Raw genomic sequence first — 24,951 nt, forward strand, 5'->3', positions numbered from 1 at the left:
AGTGGCCCTATTCCTATCCTGATTTCTCTATTATTTATATGTCTGCAGAATAAATTACTATTTCTTTATATTCCTTGATAATTTAATTTTGTAGTTTCTCTTTGCTTTCCTAATTTTTTTTAAAACTTCTTTCCTAACCTTTTTGTATTCCCTTTCATCATCCTCTCCTTTGTTGTCCATGTACTTGGTGTACGCCTTTTTCTTTAGTTTCAATTTTGCCCTTATTTCTTTATTCATCCATGCTGTATCATTACTGGCTAGTTTGTTCTTGCTTTTTAGTGGGATATATTTCCCCTGGACTCTATTGATCATGTTTTGAATGTTTCCCATTGCTGTTCTATTTCCTTGTTTATCAATAAATTTTTCCAGTTTATTTTCCCTAGTCCATTCTCATCCCCTGAAAATCAGCTATTTTCCAATTTATTACTTTGGTCTTTGTCTTACTTATGTACTTCTCAATCTTTATCTTGAATCTTATTATGTCATGATCACTATTGCCTAGATGTTCCCCTACGTTTATTTCTCTTCTTTGTTCTGGTTCATTTCCCATTACGAGATCCAGTTTCCTCTCTCGGGCTTTTTACATATTAGGTAAGAAAGGAGTCCTGCACATATTGTAAAAACTCCATTCCCTGTACCCCTTTTCCTACCTCTTCTTGCCAGTTTATTTGGGGATAGTTAAAATCTCCCATGATTATTCTATGTCCTTTACTCATTTCACACATTTGCTTACATATTTCTTTCTCCGCCTCCTTTCCCCTATTGGGTGGTCCGTAGTATACCCTTCTTATCTTTTATTTCAATCCATATGGATTCTGTTACTATCCTTCGGTTAGTTATGTCCCTTTTTTCTACTGCCATTATGTTATCTCTATTTAGTACAGCTACTCCACCACCCCCACCCCCAACCCCCTTCCTTCCCTATCCTTTCTGATTATGTTATAGCCTGCAATATTTAGTTGCCAATTCTGTTCTTGACGTAGCTATGTTTCAGTTATTCCTATTACATTTGGTTCCTTGCTATGGATTATTGCCTCTAGTTCCCCCATTTTATTTTGGACACTGTGCACATTGTTGTACAGGCAGTTTAATTCATCTTTAATAGTTGTTCCTTTTACTTTATTTTTAACAGTCCTTTAGTACTTCTGTTTTATAACTGTATTTGTTCCTTGACCATTTATATTATCTGTATTCCTTACCTTGGTCTAACCTTTACACTCATCTCCTATTTCTTTTATCTTTAAGCTTTTGTTATTGCTATCAGGACCCTCCCCCAATCTTGCTAATTTAAAGCCTTATGCATCGCCCTATTTATCTTTTCCGCTAGCACTCTGGTCCTGTTCCGGTTCAGGTGAAGCCCATCCCAGTGTTACAGCTCCTTCCCGTCCCAGTACTGGTGCCAGTGTCCCATGGAATGGAACACCTCCTTCCCACACCATTATTTCAGCCATGCAGTCACCTTTTTGATCTGCCTATCCCTATGTCAATTAGCATGTGGCTCAAGTAGTAAAGCTGAGATTACCACCCGTGATGTCCTACTTTTTAAATTTAGTTCCTAGCTTCTAATATTCCCTTAGCAGGACCTTCTGCTTGTTCTTCCTTATGTTATTGGTGCCGACATGGACCAGAACAACTGGATCCTCCCCCTCCCCCTCCCTTTCCCTTTCCAAGTTTCTCTCCAGTTGCTCCAAGATGTCCTTTATTCTTGTACCAGATAGGCAACACACCCTCCTGGCCTCTCGGTCGCAACTGTGAGAGGTCGTTATCTATTTCCGATTATAGAATACCTTATGACTACAATCTTTCTATTCTGATGTCTTCCACCCCTCCTCCCCCCCCAACACTTGCCTTGGACTGCCTCATGCTCCACAGTGCCATGGTTAGCATTCTTGGTATCCTCCCTACAGCCTTCATTTTTATCCTCGCAGATATCAAGTACCTCGTACCTGTTGGATAGGACCTATGTCTGCGAGACCTCCTTCTCTACCTCCCCCTCCCTTTTGTGTCAGAGTGTCTCTAACTCACACTCCAGCTCATAGACTCTGAGCCAGAGACATTTACTGCAGATGTGGCAATCCAGGACAATCTCACTGTCCACAAATTCCCACATATTACAGTCCCGACACACAGCCTATACTGCCATTCCTAGTTTTTATTTAATCAGTAGTTTATTTCTAGGTCTAATAGAATCACTTGAGATCTAGATTATATTTAGTAAATGGATTTAGCTTGATTTCAAAATAATTAGTAATTACTTAGTCTTTTTTTTAATTTCATGTGTGTTTTTTAATTTCATGTATTTTTTATTTAAGTTTTAAAGCTGATAGACTAGTTTATAGTCCCTTGGCTTAAATCACTTAGCACCACCTCCCCCCTCTGCACCCAATTCCCACATTCACCAAATTCCCAGTTGAAAGTCCTCACTCTGCTAGCAATTCACTCCATTAGAGATTCACTGTGTCTTTACCAACCTCTGTGCTCAAGCTCTATGCACAAATTTGTAATTGATTCACTTACCAATATTAATTTCATGCAGTGACCTCACCTTCAATCTTCTGTCATCTCTTCCTGTGTCTGGATTAAGTGGATTAACACATCTAAAAATAACAGGCAATCAAGCTCTACAAGATTTGCTGCCAATAGAAAGCCTCCATAACTTGAGGTAAGAGCACACAATTTAAATACATCCCTTACTTCCACTTTATTCTTAGTCACTAAGAGGTGGCTTTACCATGCAAGTAATTTAAGAAAGGTTGTGGGTCAATATGCAAGAATTGACCAGATGGGTATGTTTTGTTGTACGAGTATATGAGCAAGAGTAAGATCTGTATGATGAAAACAATCTGTAGTAACACCCCTGAAAAAGCAATGATTCTGTGTTAAATATGACACTTGAACACTTGATCTGTCCTCATATTTATGATCATATAAAATACATACACATGTTGTAGATGTGCATCATTGTATCCTGCTCTACAAATGAAACTCATGAACACTGAAAAACAAATTTAAGCATATTAAAAAAAAACAATAGTATTTTCAGATGTTATGAATTTATATTTCCAAAACTTGCACGCACTCGTGTATTTTTAATTCTCAATGCTTTCAACATTATGGCATCTGCTTCACTGACAAATTAAAATGGATCTTGCAACAGTGATATGAAGGAACTATAAATGAAATGTGGACACTGAACTAGTAATTTAGTTGTGCACTTTTGTAACCTTTTATATTTATCCCACATAGTTTGATTCTAGTTTGATTCTAGATAGAATTAAGCACAGTCAGGTAAAATGTCCCAATGATTAAATGTCTTTTACTCAAGTAACTCAGTTCAATAAGCAAAACTGAAATAGTGAGCTCTTCACCCACATAAAATGATTAGGGTAGATAACTATCCAGATAAAGACTTTTGGATCCATAAGGCTTGACCTAACCTGCACCCAAGCTCTTTGGACTTAGATAAGCGCAATATAAAGAAAGACTCGGATTTATATAGCGCCTTTCATGGCTTCAGGACGTCCCAAAGCACTTTACAGCCAATGAACTGTAATCACTGTTGTAATGTAGGAAACGCAACTGCCAATTTGCACACAGCAAGATCCCACAAACAGCAATGATCACAACCTTTTGGCTCAGAGGCGAAAGTGCTACCAATGACCAATTTAACTGCTTTAGTGATGTTGATTGAGGCATAAGTATTGGCCAAGACACTGGGGAGAACTCCCCTGCTCCTCTTCGAATAGTGCCATGGGATCTTTTAAGTCCACCTGAGAAGGCAGATGGGCCTCGGTTTAACGTCTCATTGAAACGACCACACCTCTGACAGTACAGCACTCCCTCAGTACAGCACTGGGAGTGTCAGCCTGAATTATGGCTTAAGTCCCTGGAGTGGGGCTTGAACCCACAACCGTCTGACTCAGAGGCAAGATTGCTACCATTGAGCTACGGCTGACACATTTGTCTCTACGAAGAAAGTGTGTGCACTCCAGATCAAGCAAACAGTCTACCTTTTTGTATTTCTCAGTAGCTTGGTTCCATAGACTCTTAAACATGGTTATTGGTTTCCACACAAGTCCCAGGTGACCAAAAAAGAGAGACTTCCTGCGGTGATTTTTTGGTATTATCATTCCTGTCCCTTAATGCTTTGATGTTTAAATTGACAGAGTGCTAGAAATGCCATATGCTTACCAATGTTGTGCATATGGATCTTGTGAAAATTCCTACAAACTCTCAAATCAGTGGGAGAAAGCTGAGAACAACAGTGACGATGAAGCTCATAAACAGGATGCTGGAATGCTGTCTGGTCAAGGTAATGGTTAAATGTCATCTTTCTTTTACTTGCTATTTCATTGATATAAGCAAAATCTAATGTTTTGAAATTTAGCTCTAAAGCATTGTATTTAAGTCTATTGTAGCTATTCTTGCATCAAAATTGAAAGCACAGTTATAAGTTTTTCATTTGTTTTCAAAGAATGAATGATGAAATTTGCCATGATTTCATACAATTTTACTTTATTTTAATACTAAACATTGAGACAATTAGTTTTACTGTTTATGCATTTTTTGAAATGTAAGTGAATTTACAGCATAGTTGAGAAGTCTGTTAAGGGGTAAAAACTTGTAGGATAACGTAAGAAAGCAGCATTTTACAACATTTATATGGTTGAAATTTTTATTGCCTATTAATGAAATAGAAGTCCAATCACTGAATGTTTCTAGACACAAGACAAAATTAATATAATACATAACTGACTGCTGAATTATATGTAACATACAGATGATCAGGACCTAGATGATTTGTTACTTGACTTTGAAGATGATCCTAAAGTCCATCATTCTGTCCAGTGCACTCCAACTCCAGGTAAGTTAAAAGAAAAAGGTAATTATTTTGTAATCTTGTTTTTTAAAAAAACCTCAAGTATGGGCTCCCTCAATGACTCCACAAGTGAGTAGCTGATCACAGAGACCAGGAAGGTTTAGGTTCGATCCCTGGTCTATGCCAAGTTAAGTGATCCCAACCACAACAGTGGCAGGATAATTGACTTCAGCAACCCCGGGGTTAGGGAGGGAAAACTTAGCAAGGGTAAACTTAGCAAGGGTTCTCACTTCCTACCAAAACTTTTAATTAGCAAAAACTTCAAATTAACAAAAGGTAAATTTAGGACTGATGTCAAATAGTTCTTCACACAAAGAGTGATCAATGTGTGGAGTAGACTTCTTGATAGGGTATTGGAGACAATTACCCTGGAATCCTTTAAGAAACAGTTAAATGTTGGGAATGGGTGAGTTAGGACAAGCCCAAATGGTCTGATTCATCCTCATCCAACTTGTGATTTTGCAATATAATTGGATGTTTTATTTAACAAATATGCTCAACACTCTAGTCTGACTCAGTATAGCCCAGCTTACACCGAGTTTGGAAAAAGTATGATTTACATGTAAGTTTTGAAAAAACAAATTAGGGTAGTTTTATTGCATTGATTCTATTCAAGTACAAAATAGGGCTTTTAATGTAATAACTAAAATGTTGAACAGTTGCCATTTATTAAAATGGTTTCCTTTTAGAGACATGTTGAAACTAAATTTCACTTGGAGGTAATTTTGACTTTGTGAGATAGTGTAAAACAAGTGATAGCAAATGACTTCAATGGAAATAAAAATCGGGAGAGATGTACAATGGGCTACCGATTCACTATCACCCATTTTACTCTATCGCATAGTCAAAATTACCCTCACTATGTGGATTTTCCTTGATATAAAGTGATAATGGTAACATGTTAACCAAAATTAATTAAGTTCTTCTTAATTTTAGGACCCTTCAAGCCATGTGATCACCTGTTTGGCAGCTGGATGATACGTCTTGGTGTGTGGACTATTGTTTTGCTCTCTCTTGTTTGCAATGGCTTAGTCGCCACAACAGTTTTTGGATCTCCCTCATTTTTTTCCCCACCAAAACTTTTAATAGGTCTAATGTCAGTAGTTAACACACTAATGGGGGTTTATAGTGGTATTTTGGCAATTGTGGATCTGTTGACATTAGGCAGATTTGCAAAATATGGAGCATGGTGGGAGAACGGAATTGGCTGTCAAATTGCAGGTTTTCTCTCTGTTTTTGCTTCAGAAATGTCCATTTTCTTACTTACAGTTGCAGCAGTTGAACGCAGTCTATCCACAAAATGTGATTCAAAGCAAGGAAAAACCCTGGGTAGCATCAAGATAGCAGCTACCTTCTGTGTGATTCTGGCATCCATAATAGCAATGCTTCCACTGTTCCACATTGGAGATTATGGGATTTCTCCACTTTGCTTTCCACTACCCTTTGGGGAACCATCCACTTTAGGCTTTCTTGTGGCGTTAGTCTTGCTGAACTCTCTTTGCTTCCTTGTAATGACAATAACCTACACAAAGCTTTACTGCGGTTTGGAAAAGGGAGACCTGCACAACCTTTGGGACTGCTCAATGGTAAAACATGTTGCTTGGCTGCTCTTCACTAATTGTATTCTGTACTGCCCTGTGGCTTTCCTATCATTTTCTTCCTTGTTGAACCTCACGGTTATTAGTCCAGAAGTAATCAAGTCAATACTTCTAGTGATTCTACCATTGCCAGGATGCCTAAATCCCTTGCTTTACATTCTTTTTAACCCACATTTCAAAGATGATCTTGGACTTCTGAGGAAGCATGGCCAATTATGGAGGAGATCAAAGCAGAGAAGTTTGGCCTCTATAAATTCAGAAGATGCAGAGAAACAGTCATGTGATTCTACTCAAGAACTGGTAACACGTCCAGGCACTGCCACTGGCACATCCTGTGGCTCAGCAAATGATATTTCAGCACCATCCACTTACCAGATGATGGAGACCTGTCAACAGTCATCAGTAACTTTTGTTCACTGTCATTAGGTTACTGTGGTGAAGGACCAACAAAATAATTCATGCAAATTGGTTTGTTTCAGATAGTTCTAAACTTTTTTTTTAATAAAAGACATGTATTTTTTATGTATGGTCCCTTCCCAGCAAAACATTTAAGATGCAAAGGATATGGCAGAGAACAAATTATGTGAAAAACCTTCACAAACCAGAAGATCCAAGTAACTCTTTTCTTCATTTATTCCGGGCAGTTCCCCAGACTGGCATGTTGACATACTGATCACTGCAGTTATGTAACCAATGAAAACTTTATAATTAAACATTTTTTTAAAATTTAAGTTCACTGCTGAAAAGTGTGACAACTTTTTCAGCATATACACAGTAGTTTCAAAACTTAATGTACAGTCTCATGAATTAGCTACTAATTCCTTCCATGCAGCTTGTCTCACAGATAAGGAGTACAAAAAATTATTTTGAGCATAGGTGATATTATTACCAGAACTACCTTATCTCATAATAGTCTCAAACACCACTCAGATGCTGTATAATCTCTCTCAGGTTCTGGGTGCACTTGGTTTCAAATGTAAAGACTGCCATAGATTTGTTGCATACAGCCACCTCACAGCAGCACTTCCATTCCATATTTTCAATTTCATTTTGTTACAACTGATGTCTCTAATTAATTTAACACTTTGTCCTTATACAATAGCATTCTATTGATTCGTTATAAGAAAAATAATTTTAATATTTAAGACTTCTCCCATTGACACAAGAAATGTAACCACCCCTCACTCCTTCCAAACTATATATGTGTATGATAGAGGGCGAGAAAGAAAATGTGTCTTCACCTGCAACTCATTGTGAGTATTGTGCATGATGTGCATCTTCATTTCCTCTTTCCCCCTTCGCCCGCTCAATGTATAAAATAACTGAAGTGCATGTGTCCTACCTTCAAACTCAAACTATCTGGTGCCACTAGATGGATCAGTCCAATAGCACTCGCATGTCCATATGACTCAAGACATTTCTGAAAACATGTTGCATTAAAAATATGATAACTGATCATTTAAAGGGTTATATCTGAGCTTTACATTTTGTGATTTTAATGGGTCAAAGTGCCAAACTCAACAACACACAGCATTCTTCCAGTGATTTTTTTTAAACACAGTGATCCATTGGGACAGGGGGCTTAAATCCAGACTTTAAATCACTACAGCATGTTATTATTTGACATTGTAAAGTCAGTTCTGCTTAGTTATTGAAGATATTGTTTCTTTTTTTGACAGTTCTGTAATATTATGACAAAAAGCTTCCTGGCCTAAGATAAATGACCCATTTAAATCACAGAATAGACTGCATATTCATTCCTGTATTTACTTAAATTATCTACATTTTATGTGATTTATTTTGTTGAGAACTGTATCTTTAGTAAAGAGAACTGCACTTTTCCAAAACTAAATTTAAGTAGTTCAGCAACAGTTATATGCAAAGTTTTTGCAATAATTATGTATCGAAAATTGTTTTAAAGCACTAAATAAGACATGCTTGTAAACAACTTTCAATAGAATACCCCAACAAAACCCAACCAGAGAAATACGAAAAATCCAAAAGGTGTTTTAGAAATTAAATATTCATGAAAGGCAATTGCAGCTTCTGAAGTTTTTTAAAAATCCAGATGTCTATAAAATATATGTACATTTATGAAAATAAAAGAAATGTATTTATTTCTGTTATAGGACAATACCAATTTTGTATCCGTATGAGATATTCTTGTGTAATACTTTACCAGGAAGAACAGAATCATAAATTCAACCCCTCCTGTTAAGTGTAACATTGTCTGTGCATTTTTAAAGTACTATACTGAGCAGAAATATATCACCGTGAATTCATTTTTGGGCTGTATATAATGTATGTAAACATTTAGCTGTAAATAGTTTGGCTGCTGGAATTTCTACTTCAGAGAAGAAATAAGAACATGTTAAAATAAATACTCACAATAAACAACAGATGTTTTATTACTATTGTTCTTAAAATGTGCTGTTGCTATATTTCCTTGTACTTTGTTCTATTATGGGATACTATAAGTGAGTGAAATTTGATGTAGCCACAGCTGCAATGAAGATTGAAGTCACAAGTTTATCCTGGCGGTTCCTCAGTGCTTAAAAAGACTTTTATAAATGACTCCAACATGGAAAGAGCAAGTCTGATATCTCTTAGGGACATAGGTGTCAGCCTTAGCTTAATGGTAGCACTCTTACCTCTGAGTCAGAAGGTCGTGGGTTCAAGCCTCGCTCTGCAGACTTCAGCATGTAATCTAGGCTGACATTTCAGATTGGACATTAAACCAAGGTCTCTCTCAGGTAGATGTAAAAGATCCCATGGCCCTATTTTAAAACGAGCAGGGGAGTTGTCATGGCCAATATTTATCCTCCAACCAATGTTACAAAAAGGATTATCTGGTCATTTAACTCATTGCTGTTTGTGGGACCTTGCTATGCACATATTGGCTGCCATGTCTCCCTAAATTACAACAGTGGCTACGCTTCAAAAGTACTTCATTGACTGTGAAGCTCTTTGGGACATCCTGAGGTCATGAAAGGCCCTATACAAAAGCAAATTCTTTAACGCATTTTCCAAAAATGTGAAGTTCAGCAAAGAATGGTTTGTTCTGCATATTAACTTCTGAAAACAAGGGATAGAGTCTCAGGTGGTTGTACTATCTAGGAAAGAGCCATACAGGCTGGAAAAGGGGCATATGAAGCTTGTGTTATTAGCAAAAACATGCAGCTTGGCTAAATTACCAGCAACTCTTGTACTACTGTTCTTGTCATGGCTTTGTAGTATCTTTTTTGCATTACTGAGAATGACAGCATGTCCTTGTGGCTGTCACTACATGAGATGGGATGGGTTGGGCTGCAGTGAAGGTGCTCCTCTGTAGGTATGTGGTCTTACTGGGACATTTTAGCTCATTTTTTACTATAGTCATGGTCATCGAGGGCTCTCTTTGGTAAGAAGATAGGGACTTAAGCGTTTTAATATCAAAATATGTTTCATCTCTTTAGGAGTAAAAGGGAGAGGAGGTAAAACTCGTTCAGCTTTAAATGTTCTGTTAAAATTACACTACGAATAAAAGCCATCTTCTAATTGATGTGCTAAATGTCAAACAATACATAGTTGAATACATTTTTACTGTGCGCGCTGCTAGGAGTCCCTTCCCTTTGTAAATTATGTGTTATGAATGTCACTAGCTGCTCCCAAAACATTTATACTATCACCTTATATAAAGTTTCAACTCTGCTCCAGATTTTAATTATATCAGCAACAACAAAATAAATAACGCACACTTATTTTCAAAGAACTTTTAAAAGTGAAAATTTCAAGCTGATCATTTATGTGAGCACAAGTTTTGAGATTATTACACAGAGAGGAACATGGCAGCCTTATACGTATTGGTCTTTCATTCCAATCATCCTGAAGTACTTTACATCCAACAATCTGTGAATAGGGCCCTTCTCCCCTCCATCTTAACATGGGACACTAAACCTCAAATCATTCCAACGATTAACCTGGCTCAGCATCAGCAAACTTTGCCATAGAGAAGTTTTACATGTTCATATGCCAGTTGAGGCTATTACTCCAATTTGGATTTATGAATTTAAAAACATACATGGCTGCAACTGATTTTTGTGGGTGCAATTTGAAACTGAGAAGGCCCCTTTAATAATGTATTTGTATGATCTAAATTATAGTGAAATTCAATAAGTACTATACTTACAGAAAATGAATATTCCTGCCTTAAAGAAATCATGCTGGCAATAACAACTGCAACATTTTAATTGTTATTACAAAGGATGGGTAATTGGTGATGAAATAAATGCTTTCCAGAATGGTATTTTATGCAATGATTAAAGGTGAGATTAGCAGCTTTAATGTGTAATAAAGTCTTCAATTATTAACTCTATTTAGGTCAATTACAATGCTAGTTAAATGTTTTATGAAAACAGCTGCAACTGCTCCTCTGACCATTTCTCGTGAATTACACAAGTAGCTGAAATGTTATGATTAATAAAGAATTGGACAAAAAAAGTTTGAGTGACTTAATGTACCTTCTGAATAGCAATAGAAATAAGCAGTCCCCAAGTGATGAATAGTGTTTCTGTTATTCTTTCTTCAACCTGAAAACTCTATAATTGCAATTCCTATTCCCACCATGTTGATTGGAAAACAAAATACCGCAAGCTACCACATTGCTGTGGAAAAACAAACTATTCTGAAGCTCAACTCAACTGTTGCACCTTCTTGCAACATTTTTTCTGTTCTGAGGCGTTAGGTATCAACTACATTCTCCCTCATGGACCAGTGGATACGTGCTATGCTGCCAGATTGACTTCTCAAAAAAAAAAGTCCTTTAATCTGAAAGAATCAAAGGACTCACAATTACCACAGGTGCCCAGGAGTCATAATGACCCCCTTTGAAGAAGTGCCAAGCCTTTTCAACACTCCTGTGGCAAACTTGTGTGGCAATCTTTTGGACATTGTTTCAGCAACAATGGGGTTGGTAGCATACCACACGTGCTTCCAGAAGCTTCAATTGGACAGAATGCCACTCGTTGTAAGTTAACAACTTTGAATTAAGTACTGACTTCATTACTACCAGCCAGTTTATAGGAGAAAATACCCATAGGCATAATTCTAGCATAAAGAATTTATTACACATCCATTTTTTAAAAATTATTTTCTTTACAGCAATACATTTAAGAAGGGAACTCTGTAATGTCATGCAAAGAAAATCATTCTGCAATAGCCAACCCTGATTTAGGTAAAGTTAGCCTGTTTACAGAACAATGTGAACCATTCTCTCAGCTGTTACTGAGATTTTGCTTACACAGAGATCGAGAAAGAAAATCAGGTGCCACATCCTGTGGTTAAAGCATAGTTTATGAACACCATATTTCACTGAAAAGTTATTTGAAATCTAAGTTCAACTATCTAAACTTCAATTAAAATATCACAACTGATTTAACAGAATGAAAGCAAGGATAACAGAGAGATAAGCAGCCTTTAAATGCTTGACCCTGGAAAACCTACTCTGCTGGCTTATATTGGAATTGTCCTGTACCTACCAGCATTCTAAGGGTTAATGGGAGTGAAATCGGTCTCCGCCAGTAAAGCAAAACAGGTTTATAGTGAATCGGCAGCCGAGATTACACCCGCCCAATTCTCTTTTCCATATTCTATGTAAGATGGCTTGATTCACAATCAGCCCGTTTTGCAGTACTGCCGTTGACCAACTTCACCCCCAATATGTTTAAGTGAAAAAGCTTATTACGTATTAAAGAAATGACCACTCCTTTATGTTTTGTCCTTCTACTCAATACTGTGTAGTGTAACACGCCACTGCTTACCCACATCGCAAAGAGCAATAAAAGATAATTAGAACAAAACTGAGGTATGGTAAAAGAACCTGAGGGGCTTAATGGAAAATGGGGGTGGGGGGTGGTAGGTGCCTTAAAGACTGATTTTGATGGTTGTAGCACTGTCAACAAATCTATGTAGCAAAACATTTAAGAAACAATTGGATGCTACAATGGGGGAACATTAGCTTCTCTCTGGATGGATAAATTAAGATAGGCCAAATGACCTTCCTCATATGTAATTATCTTGTGAACCTGAATAGTAAAATATGAACACAAAACAAAATGGAACATTGTATGCATTATGTAACAGTGCAAAATTACATCCTCCAGGGAGTCTCACTCTGCTTCATTATGGTGTCAGGCAAGGGTCCCGACTCCTAATTCAGGCTGCATTTGCAAAGACGATTCACTTTGCAATCACTCTGCAGCTATAGTGTAAATACTGCCAGAATTGGGAGTCAGGGCTTAACATGACACCAAACTGAAGTGGAACAAGACCCCCAGGAGGAAGAATTGCCACTCTGATTGTTTTCGGAGTCAGTTCAGGCTTTAACACCTGGGGGGGCGGAGGTCAACAATCCTCGGTCCACTCTGCTGACAGAAGTGCAGACACTGGTGACCTCTGCTCCTGATGCCACTGGAGTATCTGGGATCAAGGTGAAAGTAACATAATTAGCATATATTGGGTTAATGACTACATGTGGCCACATTTATGGGCATAACTTGGATGCCCACCAGGAGCATTGGTGGAAGTGGGGTGGGGGGGGCGGGGGTGAGGGAAGAGTTATGCTTGCAAGATGCTCATTTGGAAGTCAGCACCACCAGACAAGATGTTTGCGTTTCAGCAGCCCCCTCGAGCCCCTTTGTAAGGGGGGATATTTAGAATAATGGAATTTATATTCTAATGGGCATCCAGGCCAGGATCATTCCAGTGTCCAGGTCACTCAGCAGTAGTGAAAAAATTGCCAGTGTTGGTAATCCCTCCCCTCGGCCCCACCCCCTTCCCCTCCGATATCATGCGCCATGTCCTGCCTGGATGGATGTCCCGCCCACCCCAGGTCCTGCAGGGAATTGGCAGCCTATGTTAGGACCCAGCATGTCCGGGTCTCGCCCGACTTTCCTACGTTTGTAAGGCACTTGCTGATATGTCTGACTTATGTCTGGAGTGCACCCCTGGCCCTGAGGAAATACAGGCTCCTGATTTACACTCTACAGGAGTAGTTTTGACTTTGGGCGTTAGTGTAAAACAGGCGATAGCAAATCGGCGGCCCCTTTCACATTTCTCCCCATATTTATTTCCATTGACCTCAACAGAAACAAAGTCAAAATTACTCCCTACAAGTTTAGCAACAGTACGAAGCCAAAACCACCAATGCTAAACTTGAAGTGTACATGCACCCTTAAATCACATGTCTGGGAATGTGCTATGGGTTGTAAGACAATCTCAGGATGATGATTTTATAAACCGTTCGACCTTTTTTCTGACAGTTTCTGAAATCAGAGCCTCTGGCTTAATGTTTCAGCCTTGCACTATACGCAGAATATTCTTTAATCATAGGAGAAGCTGACGTGTCTTTAGATGGATAAAAATAATTATGCCCCATTTTTTTCTCGTTGAGGTATATCCCAGTCAGTTAGCAATCTTCGTAAATGATCAAAACCAACCCCAAGTGGAAAAATTCCAGGAAGTGCTGATTTACTAAGAATGTCAGAATCTATTAACATGCCAAGAGCACATTTTTCCTACAAGAGTGCTTGAGCTGGTGGGAGAATGTTAGTGTGGGGAAAGCACAGTGCTCGCCCTTATACTTCAAGTGTTTCATTTTGAATGAAATCCTGACTGATCAGAAATCCATCTGGTTTTGTTGAAGACAGTAAAATTCTGTAGCATTGTCTCAAAATGAAAAGGGCAGCTCATGATTGGTCCGTGAACAGACTAATTATCCAGAAATAATGGCCCGGAATTTGCTTCAAAAATATCGGAGAGTCGAACAGTGCTCACCATTATTTCAGGGCAAATGGAAGAGCACAAATCCAGAAGTTGTTCTAAGGGATTCCCTGCTCGTCGGCTAAATGAACAGAATGGCGATAACTTGCCCAACTGGAAACTAACTAATCTCTTCATAAAAAAGCAATGCTGGGGTTTTTTTTTTAGGTCTAAACTAACTTTTAAAGATGTGGTAAGTCTTAATAACTGCCAAACAACCTCTCTGGCACTGAAATTTAACTTTTAAAAAATGGAATCTGATTACTTCCAATTTTAATTGTTGCTGGACATTTATAAAAATACATTTTAAAATTTAAAATGTGTTTTCTTTTTACTTTTTTTGTCTGTCTTTTATTTCTTGTCTTTTAATTCAATATTTCTTATCCTCTCTTTATTTTGCTTTCTCTAACTGATTTTATATTGAATTTACTGTTGTAGCTTTCACTTCCTGGTTCTGACTCTGCGCTTATCAAGGATGCTTCCAGCTGATTGGTTGAGGGCGATCCTTTCCCCACACTCACAGCTCACAGATGCCCAGGAGAGGATGCTGCACTCTTTGTAGCTCACCACCGAAGCAAGTTGCTACACAAAAGCCCGCAAAAGTTTATGGGTGAGTTTATAACTAACGAGCGCCGGTTGACATTCGTTCACTGCTCAGCGCAATTTCTGGGCCAACATATTTACATATGAATTTAATAAAGAAAAAAAAAAACAGCCTGCAGTAGATAGAGTATAAGTGCAGACTTCTTTCTATCTTGATTAACGACCATAGAAAAAAGTAGAAAGGTTGTTGTCCAGTGAATATAGCTCAAATTGAAACGGGAGATAATATCCAAATTTTTTTCCCCTTTACTTTCTCACATTAGAGGGCAATTTTACAAATTAAAATTAATGGATGGAAAATCCCACATGACCCAAATTCCTAAATAGACTCCCCCCCACTCCCAGTGGGCAAAGCTCCAAACTGGGAGAGCAAATTCCTAAAATTACCCCTTATAATTAAGGTTTTACTGGGGATACTCCTTTAAGAAATACTAATGAGTACAAATACCAAAAAAAGCATGATAATCCATAAGTTATACAGATACCTTATTTCAAAGAAATACATTGCCTGAAAAATGTTAAAGATGAATTAATAGATTTGCATTTTAACAGTATCTTATCAAGACTTTCAGAAACAGCCCAGAGTGCTTCACAATTATTTGAAGTGCAGTCAATGTTATGTAGACAAGCTCAAAAATAAGGATGAGCCCTAAATAGTAAACATTCTGAATGACAACTTAAGTTTAACATCTCTGCCGAAGGACAGCACCTATGGCAATGCAGCATTCCCTCAGTACTACACTGGAATGTTGGCCAAGATTATGCACTCAAGTCCTGGAGTGGCGTTATGAACCCAAAACCTTCTGATACAGAAGCAAGAGTGCTACAAAATGAGCTACACCAGCCAGTGGAACCATAGTAACTATACCTCAGACAGTGAAGAATTGCTTATTGCTGTTATGCTTAGAAGCATGTAATCAGGTGGTGGCCTAGAGCAGTAAGTAAACCACCACACAACATTAGGATCTACCATTTTCCACATGGTGGGTTCCCAATCTTAGCTCATTACAGGGAGAGGCTTATTTGACAACAAGCTCTTCCTGAAAGGGAAGAGGGCAGGAAGTTACTCAACAATTCACTTATTGTCATACCTTGCCAAGTTATACAGTATTCTAGGTAAAGGCCTAGGAATAGTGAGAACCCAGAGTTGGGGAAATAACTTTATAAATGGAGGAAATAAAACTCATTATTTTTAGAACTGCAGTAACATAAAGCAAAATAGTTTTAATCAGTACTTGCTGGAAGACTGATGACCAGAACTTGGTATATACAGACTTCTGTATATTGTTGGTTGTTTATATGTTTAAGCCTCCTAGGCATACAGGATGTCAGTAAATAAAAGTCTTGTTTATCAGGAAAATGATCATTATTCAATTATTTAATGGCAACAGGAAGCAATCAATTGGGTCATGCAAGTATGAGAATAATTTGAAAAGTTCAGACATCTTAAGATTGGAAGGAAGACAATTATCTTCATTACAATCATTCTCTATTTTCTGATTAAAACTTGCATTGTAAAAGACACATGGATAATCATCTGGGGACCTGTTTTAATTAGCTGATTTCCTGTCCTCTGCAGCTGAATTATGTTTATAAGTCACCACAGACCAGCAAACACTTTATACAATTACATATAGGTGTTACTAGTATCAGAATAGTTAATAAGTTTAAAAAAGCACTTTATGTCCAAGACTCATTTAGGACATTTAGGAGATGCCAACCAAACCAATGGAGTGAAGATTATTGCCAATATTCCCTCACATTCTTCAATTGCTCTTTCGACAACTGTTGTGTTAACATAATAGATTAAAAAGGAAGTAATGCTAAATGAAAAAAGGATCACCTTTTTCCCCTCGGAGATTTTCCCCATCAGCAATATTGCCAAAGAACTAGCCACAGATTTGACTTCTAGTTGTTTATCTGCCATCATGTTTGGCCCTAGGGGAAATTAACTAGGCTGAGAATCTAAGCCGTAAACTGTTAAGTGTTTTTTTTTCCTGCCATATCTTTCTGAATACAAAAGTTTTAGTTCACATTTCAGATGCACTCCTCAAAACAAAGGAAAAACCCTGCAGCATTGCAGGGAGGCGGGAGGCGGGGGGCGGGGGGGGGGGGGGCGGGGAAGAGTTATTTTTCAATGTCAAGCAATGATGTACTCAAGAACTTTTGTAGTTAGGAATGTTAGGTCATTAGTCCACCAAAAAGGCCAAACTTACCATTTATTTCCCGTATTTTATTTAGGTTTACATAACCTTTGAGAAGGTGCTTTCCACAAATTGAATACAGTGCACACTATTTTTAACCTTTTAAGTGCTGAAGAGCCTTTCATCTTCCAAAATCCATAAAGCTTTATCCTCAAATATAACTGTTCGAAAAATGGCTGACAAGTTCAAACAATCCATAATTTTATATTTTTAGCATTTGTTAAGAGATGCATGTGAAATTTATGTTCATCAAGGTGAGGGAGGGCAATGTTGCTTTGGAACATAACATCTTTTGCGCCCAGTGTCCTCTTTTAATCATCCCTCTTCGCAAAATGAGCTCCTCGGCGAGCTTTTTGTGTGAAGTCTTCAATAAAGTGAACACACAGGCATGGCTTTATTATTTAGGAGGTCATGCCTAGGACAGAAGTTGGGGGAAACCACATAGATGCAAAGACACACTATATTTGGGAGAAAGATGATAAAATGAATGTGGTAGATATAGGCATTTGCATGTGATGCTACATGTTCGGTGTCAGTTTCCCCCTCTCTCCATCACACACAATCCTTTTTGGAAACACTATCTTAATATTTAAATATGGTGGCATGCATCAAGAGTCTAGGTTGGAGCAATGTTATATTTCATAAATAAAAATAGAATTGATTTTTTGTAGTATTAAAATATAATATTTTTGTAAGACTTGCTCACTACTAGATGCTGGTCTTTAAATAAAAGTGTATTATTTCTTGGTTGCTTAGAATTCTTTTTGGGAAAAAAAAATCCAGAAATAACATCGCCCAATGTCTCCTAACAATTAAATACTCCACAAAGAAGAATGTTCTGCGTGGGCCTTGGATGATGACCCAAGATCAAATTGCCTGCCAACACTCATTGTCCAGCCACATGAAAAATGCCTACCTGGGTGAAGGACCACAGGACTGCTAGCAGTTGTAAAATTCTACCACAGTATTAGTCGGCAACCTTTGGAGAGAAAGAGAGAGAGAATTTGGAAAATATTCTCTTTCTAGAATCTAAGTCACTCTGTGCCCTTACAGAAAAGATTGGATCTGACAGAATCAAACTACACATAGCAATTTTAAAGTGTTGTTATTTTACCAACGTAAATGTTCAAGCACTCACTCTTCTTAATCACTGATTGTTTTTCTGGCTGGGCATGAAAGTTTCAATTTTCTTACTTACGACTTTCCCTATACTTCAAATATTTCTGGAACATGTACTGTTGACCCTGTATGTGCTTTCTTGGCTTCCTGTTTCATCTACCATTGTGTAAATGGAACCCAATTGAATATAATCATCATTGCTACAGAACCACAGACATGATTCACATCAAGTTTAATTTTATTGGCTAGGCTACAACTTATCCATTAGAAGCCATCACCGTCACAATCTGAGGTCCGCACACTTTAGATTTATTCCATAATGTTGTACATTATATAATGAAATCTATGCAACATATGTGCAATACACTAAAAATACATATACACTTCTTAAATGCTGTTGAATTGAATTCACATCTCAGAGAATGTAAATATTATGTTAGGAAGTGGTTGGAGTAAAAACAGAAAATTCTGGATATACTCAGTAGGTCCAGCTGGAGTGTCAGGAAAAAGGAAAATGGTTAACGTTTCAGGCCTTATGACCCTTCATCAGAACCAGAAGATGTTACAGATGAATGGTTTATAAGGAGGACCAGAGCAAGAGAAAAGGGGCAGGGGGAGAAAATGACCACATACACAAGAAAAAATAAAAGAATGGTCTGCAAAATGATTGGGTGGAGAACAGGAGATAATTAAATGACAAAAGTGATAACAGCATAAGACAAAAGGAGGCGTGATATTTCAGAGTCTTTTTCACCTCATCAGGTGCTAGGGCTCAAACTAATCCTCAAACTTTGTGATACTTGTAACTTATCCATGTTTTAGTAGCGTATAAACCCTTTAACAACAAACCGTGGCAGAAACTCTGTCTCTTGCCAAACTTGATACAACAGTTAAAACCGATATAAGAATAGAACAGTTAAGTGAATAGAATTATTTGTGAAATTATAAAATCATAGAATCGTCACAGCACAGAAGGCGGCCATTCGGCCCATTGAACCAGTGCCGGTTCTTTGTAAGAGCAATCCGGTTAGTCCCATTCCCCTGCTCTTTCCCCGAGGCCCTGAAATTTTTTTCCCTTAAATATTTATCCAATTCCTTGTTGAAAACCATGATTGAATCTGCTTCCACCACCCTTTCAGGCAGCACATTCCAGATCATAACTACTCGCTGCGTAAAAAAGTTTTCCTCATGTTGCCTTTGGTTCTTTTGCCAATCACCTTAAATCTGTGTCCTCTGGTTCTCGACCCTTCCACCAATGCGAATAGTTTCTCTTTATTTACTTTATCTAAACCCTTCATCATTTTGAACGCTTCTATCAAATCTCCTCTCAACCTTCTCTGATCTAAGGAGAACAACCCCAGCTACTCCAGTCTATCCACATAACTGAAGTCCCTCATCCCTGGAACCATTCCAGTAAATCTTTTCTGCACCCTAAGGCCGTCACATCCTTCCTAAAGTGCGGTGCCCAGAATTGGACACAGTACTCCAGTTGTGGTTGTACCTGTGTTTTATAAAGATTCAACATAACTTCCTTGCTTTTGTACTCTATGCCTCTATTTATAAAGCCCAGGATCCCGTACGCTTTTTTTTAACCGGTTTTTCAACTTGTCCTGCCACCAAAGATTTATGCACATATACCCTCCAGATCTCTGTTCCTGCACCCCCTTCAGAATTGCACCATTTAGTTTATAATGCCTCTCCTCATTCTTCCTGCCAAAACGTATCCTTTGCATTTCTCTGCATTAAATTTCACCTGCCACGTGTTCACCCATTCCACCAGCCTGTCTGTGTCCTCTATTATTATACTCCTCACTGTTTATTATACTTCCAAGTTTTGTGTCATCTGCAAATTTTGAAATTGTGCCCTGTGCACCCAAGTCCAAGTTATTATATATCAAAAAAGGCAGTGAACCTAGTACCGATCTCTGGGGAACACCTCTGTACACCTTCCTCCAGTCCAAAAAATAACCAACCACCACTACTCTCTGCTTCCTGTCACTTAGTCATTTTTGTATTTATGCTGCCACTGCCCCTTTTATTCCATGGGTTTCAATTTTGCTGACAAGCTTATTATATGACACTTTATCAAACACCTTTTCAAAGTCCATATGCACATTAACTGCATTGTCCTCATCAACTCTCTCTGTTACCTCATCAAGAAACTCAAACGAGTTAGTTAAACACAATTTGCCTTTTACAAATCTGTGCTGGCTTTCCTCTATCGATCCACACTCGTCCAAGTGACTATTAATTTTGTCCCGGATTATCGTTTCCCAGAGGTATCATGAGGCATGTCTGCAGGGGGTATCTCGTCTCCAGCCAAAGAGCCAGCCCTAAGTCTGTCTTGTGCATTGTAAACAATTTTACAACACCAAGTTATAGTCCAGCAATTTTATTTTAAATTCACAAGCTTTCGGAGGCTTCCTCCTTCGTCAGGTAAATGTAAACATTTACCTGACGAAGGAGGAAGCCTCCGAAAGCTTGTGAATTTAAAATAAAATTGCTGGACTATAACTTGGTGTTGTAAAATTGTTTACAATTCTCAACCCCAGTCCATCACCGGCATCTCCACATCATGTCTTGTGCATGGAAGAGAGCTGTGATGTTGGATTCGCGCAGAATAAAGGAATCGAGGCAGCTGCCAGGGAATTTGGCACACACCTGCAGAAACCTCTTCCAGTGGGCGCAAACCAGCTGCGCAATGATGGAGCGATATCCTTTCCAAGTCCTGGTTCACGTGGAGGTGCTCAGATTGCTACGTGTGTGCAATTAATTGCGCCCTGCACACGTGGAAGCCAGCCAGAGAGTGGAAACCCACTACTCTCTCAGTCTGGCTGATGTCATCGATGGGGAAGTTGACGTCATGGGATGCCCTGGCAAGCAAACCATCCATGACCTGTTGTATACATTTATGTGCAGACGACAGAGATCCTGGTGATGTCACCGGTGGGCCCCTGGAAGGATCTGGAGGTGAAGAAGTTGAAGGCAGTGGTGACTTTAAGTGCGACAGGCAATGCGTGCCCACCAGGCCTAGCGAAGAAGCCTGCAGATGTCTGCAATCACCTGGCAACTCAATCTGAGCCTTCGTAGGCACTGCTCCTCAGAGTTCCAGGAAGCTCAGCCTCTGCCTGTAGACCCTCTAACGAGAGTAGCGCCTCCTGCAACCTCGGCCCCTCTCTGATCTTCTGCAGGTCCTTGTGGCGCACCTCTGTCTTGTGGAGCTGCAACTCCCAGAACTGCACACTGTGCCTACCTTGGATGATGATGTGCCTCCTCCTCAAGAAAAAGGTCACCAAGGCAGGAAAGGAGGGATGAGGAAATGTGACCAAAAGCCTGATCGAAGAGATGAGTTTTGAGGTTTTTAAAAACAGAGGAGAGGAAGAAAGAGAGGTGAAGAGGTTTAGGGAGGAAATTCCAGAATGTAAGATCCACACAGCTGAAGGATCAGTGGCCAATGCTGGAGCAAAGGGAGAGGGGATTCACAAAAAGTCAGAGTCAGAGAAATGGAATGCTCGGAGGGGGTGATTTCAGGCTCAGAGAGATGGCAGAGATAGGGTGGGACAAACCCATGGACGGATTTAAAGATGAGGGTGAGGTTTTTTTAAATTTAATTCATATTGGGGGGAAACAGACAGCCAATGCAGGTCAGCCTTCTCTGTTCCAGTGGAAATAATTCCAGTGTATCTCAAGTTTCTCCTTATAAGTATAGTTTCTCATTCCTGGGGTCATCTTGGTGAATTTACACTGTACACTTTCTATGGTTTTAATGTACTTTCTATAATGGGGCCCCCACAACTCCACACAGTACCCTAACTGTGGCATAACCCTCACCTTTGCTCTTGTACTCCATGCCCCTTTTCATAAAACCCAAAATATTAACGCAAGAGTTTGGGAGTAGTGAAAAATTACCACTGTTCGGTGAATCAGTAATAAGAAGCCTTAAATTTAGGATTAGTGCTAGGCACATAAAGTGGAAGATTAAATGAATTTTTTTTTCACGCATATAATTAGCGGCATAAGGAATGCTTTACTACAAGTGGCTATTGAAGCCAAGTCAATCGCAACAGTTAAAAGGGAATTAGATAAACACTTGAATAAAAATATTAAAGAGTACAGGGAAACAGCAGGGAAATGGGTTTAGAGCAAGGAGTGAGGAACCGCAAAGGCATAAAAGGTTGAATGGCTTCCTCTGTTGAAATTTCCATTATCATTTAGATTAACAATGGTAAATTAATGCTTGCCTTTTTATTGTAAAATGTCAGAAAGTATCCTTTCCTCCATTATATTTCTCATCTTCAGCAGCAGCCTAGTTGGTATGTATTATCAAATTCTCAAGGTTATCTTTGTTGATGACAGCACCCATTGTATAGTAGTTAACTCATCTGCAAATCACAAACAGATCAAACCAAAAACAGAATTAAAGGGTTTAAGGTGAAACTGGTGGAATATATACACTAATAGATATGTTAATCTATATATGGAAACTGCACAGACACTATAGTGATATCTACACATTTTCCAATGATAATGTGTACATTGTATTTAACGAAACACGTTCTAGAGTGAGATTACATATACATTATATATAACCAGGTCTACCAACTTTCACATTCAAAAGAAATTTCTCAAGTCCCAACCACCTGTCTCAGTATTGTGATCTCATGCATATTCATTATTTATTCATAGCATTTCTCTTTCTCTACAGTGACAGCAAACAAGAGAATACTATAAATGAGGTGTTATCCCATCATCTATAGCAATGGTGAAAACCCTCTATTCAATTATAGAAAGCCAAGTTATGTCAAATGTTGACACCATAATTGGTGGGTCCTATGGTTGTTTGACTGACAGCGACTATCAATTTCTTGACCACAGGGTCATTCTAGGTATCAGAGGGGATTGTTATTTATAACAAGGGTGCCATGTCCACATGCATTAAGGAGATGAGAGTAGCTCTATTTTGACAGGCTTGTTCATTTCTCCAGGAATATTGATACACGGTTTGTCAATGATTTTACACTATTACACGCTATCTCAGAATGCTGGAGTGGGGGGGGGGGGTGCAGTGGGGTTGGGGGTTGGGGGTTGGTGATGGGGTGGAGGAACATAAGAACATAAGAAATAGGAGCAGGAGTAGGCCAATCGGCCCCTCGAGCCTGCTCCGCCATTCAATAAGATCATGGCTGATCTGATCCTAATCTCAAATCTAAATTCATGTCCAATTTCCTGCCCGCTCCCCGTAACCCCTAATTCCCTTTACTTCTAGGAAACTGTCTATTTCTGTTTTAAATTTATTTACTGATGTAGCTTCCACAGCTTCCTGGGGCATCAAATTCCACAGACCCACCACCCTCTGAGTGAAGAAGTTTCTCCTCATCTCAGTTTTGAAAGAGCAGCCCCTTATTCTAAGATTATGCCCCCTAGTTCTAGTTTCACCCATCCTTGGGAACATCCTTACCGCATCCACCCGATCAAGCCCCTTCACAATCTTATATGTTTCAATAAGATCGCCTCTCATTCTTCTGAACTCCAATGAGTCCCAATCTACTCAACCTCTCCTCATATGTCCACCCCCTCATCCCCGGGAGTGAACCTTCTTTGTACTGCCTCGAGAGCAAGTATGTCTTTTCTTAAGTATGGAGACCAAAACTGTATGCAGTATTCCAGGTGCGGTCTCACCAATACCTTATACAACTGCAGCAATACCTCCCTGTTTTTATATTCTATCCCCCTAGCAATAAAAGCCAACATTCCATTGGCCTTCTTGATCACCTGCTGCACCTGCATACTAACTTTTTGATTTTCTTGCACTAGGACCCCCAGATCCCTTTGTACTGCAGTACTTTCCAGTTTCTCGCCATTAAGATAATAACCTGCTCTCTGATTGTTCCTGCCAAAGTGCATAACCTCACATTTTCCAATATTGTATTGCATCTGCCAAATCTCCGCCCACTCTCCCAGCCTGTCTATATCCCCCTGTAGGTTTTTTATGTCCTCCTCACTCTCCACTTTCCCTCCCATCTTTATATCATCTGCAAACTTTGATATGTTACACTCGGTCCCCTCCTCCAAATCGTTAATATAGATTGTAAAGAGTTGGGGACCCAGCACCGACCCCTGCGGAACATGACTGGCTACTGGTTGCCAGTCCGAGAATGAACCATTTATCCCAACTCTCTGCTTCCTGTTAGATAACCAATCCTCCACCCATGCCAGAATATTACCCCCAATCCAGTTATTCTTTATCTTGAGCAATAATCTTTTATGTGGCACCTTGTCGAATGCCTTCTGGAAGTCTAAATACACTATGTCCACTAGTTCCCCTTTATCCACCCTGTACGTTATGTCCTCAAAGAACTCAAGCAAATTTGTCAGACATGACTTCCCCTTCGTAAAGCCATGCTGACTATGTCCTATTAAATTATGTTTATCCAAATGTTCCGCTACTGTCTCCTTAATAATAGATTCCAAAATTTTACCCACCACAGATGTTAGGCTAACTGGTCTATAATTTCCAGCCTTCTGCCTACTGCCCTTTTTAAATAAGGGTGTTACATTAGCAGTTTTCCAATCTGCCGGGACCTTTGCCGAGTCCAGAGAATTTTGGAAAATTATTACCAAAGCATCCACAATCCCTACTGCCACTTCCCTCAAGACCCTCGGATGTAAGCCATCAGGTCCAGGGGATTTATCTGCCTTGAGTCCCATTATTTTACTGAGTACCAATTCCTTAGTGATTTTAATTGTATTT

At 38.9% G+C, this 24,951-nt stretch overlaps 1 protein-coding gene across 1 annotated transcript in view; it reads left to right on the top strand.

Moving 5' to 3' along the window:
- LOC137334620 (leucine-rich repeat-containing G-protein coupled receptor 5A-like) overlaps nt 1-8,888 on the top strand; it is a 139,109-nt gene extending 130,221 nt beyond the window's left edge. The window contains exons 15-18 of the mRNA XM_067999438.1: nt 2,537-2,662; nt 4,167-4,312; nt 4,781-4,864; nt 5,816-8,888. Coding sequence (XP_067855539.1) covers nt 2,537-2,662; nt 4,167-4,312; nt 4,781-4,864; nt 5,816-6,903 — 1,444 coding nt within the window. The 3' untranslated portion in view covers nt 6,904-8,888. The remainder of the gene's footprint in view (nt 1-2,536; nt 2,663-4,166; nt 4,313-4,780; nt 4,865-5,815) is intronic.
- Nucleotides 8,889-24,951: the final 16,063 nt, after the last annotated feature.

The sequence above is a fragment of the Heptranchias perlo genome, chromosome 18 (assembly GCF_035084215.1).
Source record: "Heptranchias perlo isolate sHepPer1 chromosome 18, sHepPer1.hap1, whole genome shotgun sequence".
NCBI lineage: Eukaryota > Metazoa > Chordata > Chondrichthyes > Hexanchiformes > Hexanchidae > Heptranchias > Heptranchias perlo.